Consider the following 8,772-nt stretch of genomic DNA (forward strand, 5'->3'; position numbering starts at 1 on the left):
TTATGACTTTGAGCATGTTCTGAACAGAATATACTGGAAAGTGTTGTTTTTATACTTTGTAACCCTCCAAAAGCGCTTATGCTCGTATTGTTGTTGCAGGGCTGGAGTGACGAGGATAAAGCGAGCTTTCTCGACAGACTAAGGTCCCTCGACCCAGAGTTCATCGACAAGCTCTCCTCCGTCCCCAACGGCACGGCGGATCACAGTCCAACTGCACCGCCGATGCCACCAGCGACAACAACAGTCTTGGTGAATCACTGCACGAGTGTGACGGTCAACGGAGACAGTCTCAAGGTCGATGACGACGAAGAGGTAGAGGAGGAGGAAGAGGAAGGGAACCGAGAGGTTGTGTCACCGACGGAGGAACCACAACCGATGCCGAGGAACGTTGTGTCACCGAGTGTCGGATCCGTCGAAGAAGAGAGAGTTTCGCCATTGGTAGAAAAGATAGAATACGAAGAGCAAGAAGAGCTCGTGCTCTGAAGTTCAACAGAGATGTGCGTAGCATGGTATAGTGCGGTGACGTAAGTGCAGCGTGGAACTGGTCTTGTTTTTGTGTCAGTGGTATAGGATGTCTTCCTCCTTACATCTTTTTAAGCTGTCCGGCGTGGTTTGAAAAGTCACCGCTAAGGCGCTTGTAAAATGTGGGATATTCGTTCGACGTTTATCATCAGGGATATCTCTGTTACATAATGGGGCGGTCCCTTTGAAAGTGCCAGCAGCTGCATAATGCTTTAACTAGGATGTCTTGACAACGTTTACCGTTTAAGTTGAATAACCAAGATTTTTATTACGTTTCACAAACATATTAATAATTTTTGTCCCATATTTATAGTTTTTGAACCATACTATATTCGAACAAAACCTCACGGTTTTTTCCTATGCCTTCATGGAGTGCCACACTAAGCCAGCTTAATATGTGTGGAGAGTAAATCTTGCATGCTTGATGAAACAGTGTTGTTTTTATGCATTCCAAGTTGAATTTAACGGATAAAAGATGATGTCCTTGCTTTATTTATGTTGACGATTAGAAAAAAGGAGAAATTGTTGCCTTGAATCAAGGGAGTAACTCGAGTCACTGCAATGCTTATTCGCGGGTGATACTTGCAATCGAAGTTCCATTTCAGATGAAGGAGTAGTAATGATGAGCGTTTCTTTGAACAGGCTTCAACGTAAGCATGCTGCCTGGGGGTGAAGCTGCCATCAGTATAGTTTGTTTCAATTGTAGAATTTGGGGCAATATTGCCCTGTTTTTTAAGTACAGTTTAGTGACATCTTTTCTTCGTACTATTGATGCTTATCATTAGAAAGCATGAGTATTTTTTTTTTGTCACCCTATGCTCTGCCTGCTGGTAGAAGCTTCAGCTCTGGAGTCTCTCCCCAACTAGTATGTCATCATTTTGTTTGCTTTTCCATTCCATTTTGCTAACTCTGTGCAGCTATATTGTTTTTTTTTCCCTTTTGTTGGTGCAGACCAAATTTAGCCAGAATCGTTCTTGTCATTCCTTGCTTTACTCCATACTATTAGACTTGGCAGCTGCACTTTTTTTTTCTCGTAATTCTGATATTGCAGCTCTCTTACTGATACCTATCCACAGGGCTAGTATTGAGCAATTAGTTTGCTGCATTAATATATCACTTCTGACAGAACGTACAATGGCATATTTAATGACAAACGTTAGTTGAACAATACTTTTGTAGGTCTATGGGTAGGAAATGTTTTCCGACCAAAACATGAATCGTGCTGTGCATTGTGCTGTATTGAATGCATGCATTGTGAGGTTCAACTTTATTCTGACACCACGTTTTTTCAAAAAACACCTTCTAAAGTGCACTTTCCTAAAGGATGTTACTGTGCAAATCGAATACACACCTTGACATCTCATCAGGTTGCCCTGTGCTCGAGACAATTGTGCTGTGTTTGGAATCTCATCTGTGTTGTGCTTTCTGCGTTAAAGGTGTTGTGTGACAACTTCTTGAGTCACCTTTTACTTGCAGAAAACTGAGTGCTAATGAATGGTCGACTACAAATAGCACTTTTGGCTCGTATGCTTTACATTGCAATAAGCTCAAGTATTTTGACAATGAAAAAAAAAAACTGTTTTTGCTTGCCTACTGCAACGTTCCTGCAGGCAGGCTAGTAGGGTGTGCCGAGTTTACCAGTAAGTGTATGGTGGCATGTTCAACACCAAGTGGCTTTAAGATGTGCAGCTTGCAAGCCTCCATTCCCTAATGATATGCATTCCTTGAGCATTCATAATTACCATTCCTTAATTATAGTTTCACTCACTTATGACACTTGCCTCAGTATGTAAATGTCGTGACCACATTTTTCTCATTCTGTTTTTCACTCTTTTTACATCAGAAGTGTTTTGGTAGATGCATTCCAATAATGCCTGGAACAATTTTGACCACATCTTTATTTCGTTGAGCTTTTTTGGTATATTTTTGTGCATGTGTATAACAGTAAGGTTCAGCATGCTGCAGGTTGTCTGATGTGAGCAAGAGAAATATTTTAGGAGGCATAATTGCCGCACTTGCTGACTTGCACGCTCATGTAAGAATTTTTGCGAGGTGGGCAGTGTGTTTAAGGATGCTGTGCCTCCTGCAGAGTACAGCACAACCGAACGTATTGAAGAACATTCCATAATGCTAAGCTAGTAAATTGTGCGATAGTGTGCTCAATCATAACTGAAGTTTAGTGAGCTAGATTTTTTACACCGATATGCCTCCTAGTACTGTCCATTTTCTATTTTGGTGAATTTACCAAGACAGCTATGTCTAGCATGGCAACAGTGTGTTACTTGTGAAATATGTCTAAATGTTTTCAATTATGCCATGATAATGTGCTATTTAAGAAGCATAGGTTCACCAAGCAAGCAACGTGTTCTTTTGCTTAGAGTTCTAGCAGCGCAGTTGTGTAGACGAAAAGATCGTTTTGCGTCATACTTTTTATACATTTGTACTATGGGAAATGGTGTGCTGGTTTGCGACAACCAATGACTAAACCTTTTCTCTCACTGGTGCAACGGTTGTGTTGACCCATCGTCATCTATTTCAATACGAAAATGCTAAGAGCAGGATAAATGGCAAGAATGATGAACTGGAAGTACTGAGCGATTTATTGAGCGGGCTTATTTTCAGGAGACCAAACGGTTGCAAAGTGATAATGAATTCAGCAAGTGTGGTCAGTGGTTGTTGAATTGAGACGCGCATTGCTCGAGCTTGTGCACTACTTTGTAAACTCTTCCATGGACTGCATTCTGTCGTCTGTATGTGTTTGTAGACGGCACCTGACATCGTCATCTCTGCACAGTTGGTTTTTGGAATAAACCATTGGCTCAACCCGTGCTTAAGTACTGGTTGCTGGAGGTGTTCTGGAGGTTCTCTTCTCCTCTGCCTCCCACTTCTTTCCTGGAGTTGTGCTCACCTTGCTACTTGAAGTTGGAATCGACAAACTTGAAACAATAGAATGCATTGCTGGGCGAGTTGGTGCATTGTCTGAAAATAAATGCAGACCATAAAAAACTGCACACCAGAAAAACGACAACATGGGTCCTCACTACCAATCGATTTTATTATGAAACAATTCAGGAAAAATGCACAGAGCGTACATGACAAGCCCACCTGTGCACATATTGCATAGCTAATCATCAGAAAATTTACCTACTTCATATTGCAGCAAAGTAATCACAATTCATGCTCCCACAAATACACTGACGTCTGCCTGGTGCGATGAGTGAACGTTCACAAATAAAGGCATTCAAGCACACTACCCACTGTTCAGTGTGTGGCAGTGTGCTTTTGTTTGCTGCTTTGAAGGTGCTGGGACGCAGCAGGAAAACAGTTGCTAGTGAGCTGTTGAAGACATTCTGGATGAAAATGATGAACGCAGGTTTTGTCAGCCAGATGTCAGGGTTTTCGCGGGAGTGTGAATATCAATTGCTTTGCGGCAATATGCAGTAATTCCTTTTATTAGCTCTGTCATGTGTGCTCAGGCTCGCTTGGGACGTATGCTCTGTATATTATTCCTGCAGTTCCTTCATAATGAAATTAGTTGGTAGTGCGTACCCCACCCGTCGTCTTGTCTCTTGTGTCCAGTCTTTCTGTGCTGTGCTTATTTTAAAGAACTTGCAACAAGGGTCATCAGTGCCTTGGGCGATTTCTGTTGATACTGAAGCACTGCATCAAAGAACATTTTTCTGCCCGAACCTCAGCTTGAAAGCGCGACATTGCAGTCTGCCACTCTTCGTGGTTAAATTCGCCCGTACCTGTCCCACATCAAGTGAGTTGGGCCCAGCCAATGTGGTCCGCTACCTAAAGCCCTAAGCGTACCATGGTCGAGTATTTTGCTAATAATGAAAGGAAGACGATGTAGATACGAGGAAGAATAAACATATTTATTGATGTGCATAAGCGGATGCTACACAAGGGCAAGGCTATAAAACTGTATGCTTTTCTGTTGCAAGCATCTGGCTTGCTTACACCCCATAGCTTTGACAGTGCTGTACCGTAGTAGTTAGACAGAGTATAATTATGTTACTCGTTACGCTAACAAAAAAGGAACACATTACCGGCCTGCGTTAACTATAAAAACGTGACTTACCCCTTATATAGAAATCGGTATAACACGGGAGTGAAGCGTGCCTTTAGAGAGGTAGTTGAGCGTTTATTGTACATTGTTTCAGCAACGGCAACAAATCGCTAAGTCACGTTCAAAACGGCAAGCAGCTCGAAACTCGATGTGCAAACCTCAATCAGAAAGTGCGCACGAAATTAGCATAAACAGAACGAGCGCCGACTTACTACTGCCACAGCTCAACACTTATAGCGCGCTGTTTAAACAAAGACGCACGCACCTAGCGCACAAGTGTACAGAGGACAGGCGCGACCAACTATCACACTTCTTTATGCGTCATGTGTCAGCAGCGGGCTCCTTTCGTAAACGCGGCTGCAACAGTGTGCGAAGTGACCATCGTCCTCTCCAGAATGAAGAGTCTCCTTGACCTTGGGAAAGTACCGCCATCCACTGTGTTCGGCGCCGCGCGCTCGACCTCCTCTCTCTCTCATCGCTCACTTCGCGGTTGCCCTTGGAGACGCGTGAATTTTGCGCTTTGCTTGTTTTTCTTTTTCGCTCGCGTCATTTTTCGCCGGCGTGCGCTTTGTTTTCTGTGCTTTGTGTGGGTGCTAAGCCGCGCTGTTGTGCCTATGACTGCAACAACCACAGTGAAAATGGTTACGCACTTTTTATGATACCCCAAAGTAAACGCGATGGCTTGCACAAGCAGCAATGGCTGCACTATATCGGCCGAATAAACTTCGTTCCGACAAAGAACAGCGTGCTTGCGAGGTAAGGCGTCTTTCTTATTGCTCGTATCAAAGCATTACCGAATGCTGCATTTGAAATATTGTTTCGGCCTGCTCATCAACATACGTATTTTTCAGGGGCGAAGCTCTTTACGCCGTGGGGCATATGTCCCGTGTCGCTGCAGTCGTCGTAGTAGCCAGTTGCAAAGCATTGGTGTCAATGAAAACGCTATCACAGCATATCCATGGAGTGAATAATGATGAGCGGGACGAAGCATCCATCAGTCCGTCTATGCTTCCATGCATCCGTCTGTGCATGCATTCGTTTGTCCATGCGTCCGTCCGTCTGTGCGTCCGTTCGTCCGCACGCCTCGCCCCACTCGTCATCATTAACCTCGTGGACAAGCTGTGATTTTTTTCTCGGCTTTTCGTACGTGGCTTCAAAGTGGAGTTGTCATCAATTTGCTCAGTTCCTTTCTTAGAAACAGGAAGAAAGTTGAACCGTTTAACGTTTTTGTACACAATCATTTCTGGGAAAGTTGCCTTAAATTTACCTTGTTACGTTCAGCCAGCCACTGCTAGGAATACCAGCGGTAAACATGATCGATCCTTGGCACCAATATATGCACGAAGTAATGCTTACAAATACAGTTATTTTTTCAGAACAGTTGATGAATGCAATTCACTTTCTCATTAGTTTTTTTTTTGGCTGACAGTTTTGCTATTTCGCTGGAACCTTATGTACTTGGTAATCAGAGTGTTCAAATGTGTTTAAATTTTGTTGCTTTTTTACAGACATGTGACCTCTGTTAGCGTATGGATATATGTTTCTTTTTCTTTTTTTTTTTTTGCTGTCACGAATCACTTGATGTTTCTTGTGGCCCTCCTGCGTGGACCAAAATGCTGGTCTGCAGTATGTCTAAACAAATACATAAAGTAAATAAAAATATTCAGCTCATACTTCACTTCGCACGCACCTTGCCAATCATCAAAAATGCACACATGTAGTCTACTTTCGCTGCGAAAAATCACGTGGGATGACGCAGCTTCTCGATCGCGCTTTTTGTAAATGTTAGGCTTCGTTTTGCGAGAGCATTCATTCGAGAAAACAAATGAATGGATGAATAAAAATGACACTCATTGGCGCTGGTTCCCATAAAGGTATTTATTTTGTTTTTTCCTTGGAGGGAGAATTAACACACAAATATCATGTAAGAGATGCGGTCCATCGAAAGAAATAAAGAAATACAGAGGCGCAACGAAAAAAAAATTATAGCATGATGATAGCGAGTCAGCTGTTTTTTAGAAGACTATATGGCCGCAGTTGTTTTGGTTACGCCTGCATTAGCGTGTCTTCCATTCCCCAATAAGAAACTACCTTATATTTTATAGCAGTGTCACATGGGTACTTCTGACTGGGATCAGTCAGTCCGGATAGAATTTTTTGGTCGCTATTCACGCGCCTGTGCGTGCTTACAGGAGGTTTTCAGAGGCCTAGAATGGGAACTGTTAGGGATAAGAGTTAATAGAAAGTACCTTAGTAACCCGCGCTTCGCCGATGACATTGCATTGCTGACTAACTCAGGGGACGAATTGAAACTCATGCTGACGGAGTTAGAAAAGGAGATCAGAAAGGTGGGTCTTAAAATTAACCTGCAGAACACGAAAGTGCTGTACAACATCCTCGGAAGAGAGCAGCGCTTCGAGATAGGTAACAGCGTAACTTCAAGCTGTAAAAGATTATGTATACTTAGGGCAGGTAATAACTGCGGAGCCGAACCTCGAGATTAATGTAACTAGAAGAACGAGAATGGGGCGGAGCACATTTGGTAAGCACACTCAAATTATGACAGGTAGATTTCCGCTATCCCTCAAGAGGAAGGTATCTTGCCGGTACTTACCTACGGAGCAGAAACCTGGAGGCTTGCAAAGAGGGTTCAGCTTAAATTGAGGACGGTGCAGCGAGCAATGGAAAGAAAAAATGGTAGGTGTGACATTAAGGGACAAAAAGAGAGCAGAGTGGATTAGGAAACAAACGGGGGTGAAGGATAGTGAAATCAAGAAGAGGAAATGGACTTAGGCCGGGCATGTAGCGCGTAGACAAGATAACGGCTGGTCATTAAGGGTGACTAGCTGGATTCCCAGAGAAGGCAAGCGGGTTAGGGGGAGACAGAAGGTTAGGTAGGCAGATGAGATGAAGTTTGCAGGTATAAATTGGCAGCAGCAAGCACAGGACCGAGTTAGTTGGCAGAACATAGGAGAGGCTTTTGTCCTGCAGTGGACGTAGTCAGGCTGATGATGATGATGATTGACGTGCACATTATGACATTCCTGGTGCAGAGATACTTCTCTCACAAGTAACCTTATCGCTAGTTCCTTTGACAAAAACGTGAAAACACCGTTCAGATTTATCATTTTCTTATGTTTCTGTTATTGTGGTAGATGAGTCACTGTTGGTGACAATCGTATTGACATAGCTCGAATGCCTTCAGTTGGTAGACTACTGCGCAAAGCTACTATCACGCCGACGTGATGGACACATGCCTAAACGGTCCACTATACACGACGTTATTGCAATATGTGACGCTGTCAGTACCTGTGTCGCATACTGGCGCCCAAGCACGAAAACGAAAATTCGAACACAGACGGACATACCACAAGCAGAACTGCATCAGATGCAAACGTGCAGCCTGTTATCATGCGGCAGAAAAACATCCGCATTGTAGAACTCCCCATGAAAGCTTTCATTTAGTTAGCATGCCCACTTATACGACCTTTGGAAGAAGTTAATCCTTTCATACACGATTGCCTCAGTGTTCTTAATTTTATCAGCACCATTTAAAAAATTCAGCAATAATGTGGCGCGCCTGTGGGAGCGGCGGCGAGAAATGGCGCCGTGGGCCGCGCGTACGGCAAGCGGGTGAGAAGAATCGGGGAAAAAATGCGCACGAGGAGGAGAGTGTCGTTACTTTCCAAGGATCAAGGGGCTTTACCCAAGGCGAGCCCGTCCCGCCATTTCGCCACGGATAACGAGAATGCGCGCTAAAGTTTCGAAGCTCTGAGGACTGCGAAACGGTGTATAGTGTAAATAAATGACTTGCCCGTAGCATACCAGACAGTGTACATGCAGGGGCGTAGTGGTTGGCGCCGCGTGCTATAGGAATCGAGAGGTTGCTGGTTCGATTCCGTGCGACGAATGCTTGTTTGCAGTCTATATATTTCAATGTCACTTCCGTGACGGAAGTACTTCAGCAGAGCCATGGTGGAACCCGGCGTAAAACACCATCGTGTTAAAAACTTAACGCGTTACCGCGACAGAAAAAAAAAGTAACGCACATTACTTGTGCCGTTACTACATAAGCAGGCAATCTATGCGTTTCATCTTCGCCGAAGAAACCAATATTTGCAACCAATCTGGTCTTATCATGTGCCACCGACTTGTAAACCGGCGGCACATGGTAAGAC

General features: G+C 43.8%; 1 protein-coding gene across 1 annotated transcript in view; it reads left to right on the forward strand.

Annotated features, from left to right (window-relative positions):
* The window catches only part of LOC119167631 (uncharacterized), a 36,933-nt gene extending 33,582 nt beyond the window's left edge, over positions 1-3,351 (forward strand). The window contains exon 3 of the mRNA XM_075865999.1: positions 100-3,351. Coding sequence (XP_075722114.1) covers positions 100-483 — 384 coding nt within the window. The 3' untranslated portion in view covers positions 484-3,351. The remainder of the gene's footprint in view (positions 1-99) is intronic.
* Positions 3,352-8,772: the final 5,421 nt, after the last annotated feature.

This window comes from Rhipicephalus microplus, chromosome 6 (assembly GCF_043290135.1).
Source record: "Rhipicephalus microplus isolate Deutch F79 chromosome 6, USDA_Rmic, whole genome shotgun sequence".
Taxonomy (NCBI): Eukaryota; Metazoa; Arthropoda; class Arachnida; order Ixodida; family Ixodidae; genus Rhipicephalus; species Rhipicephalus microplus.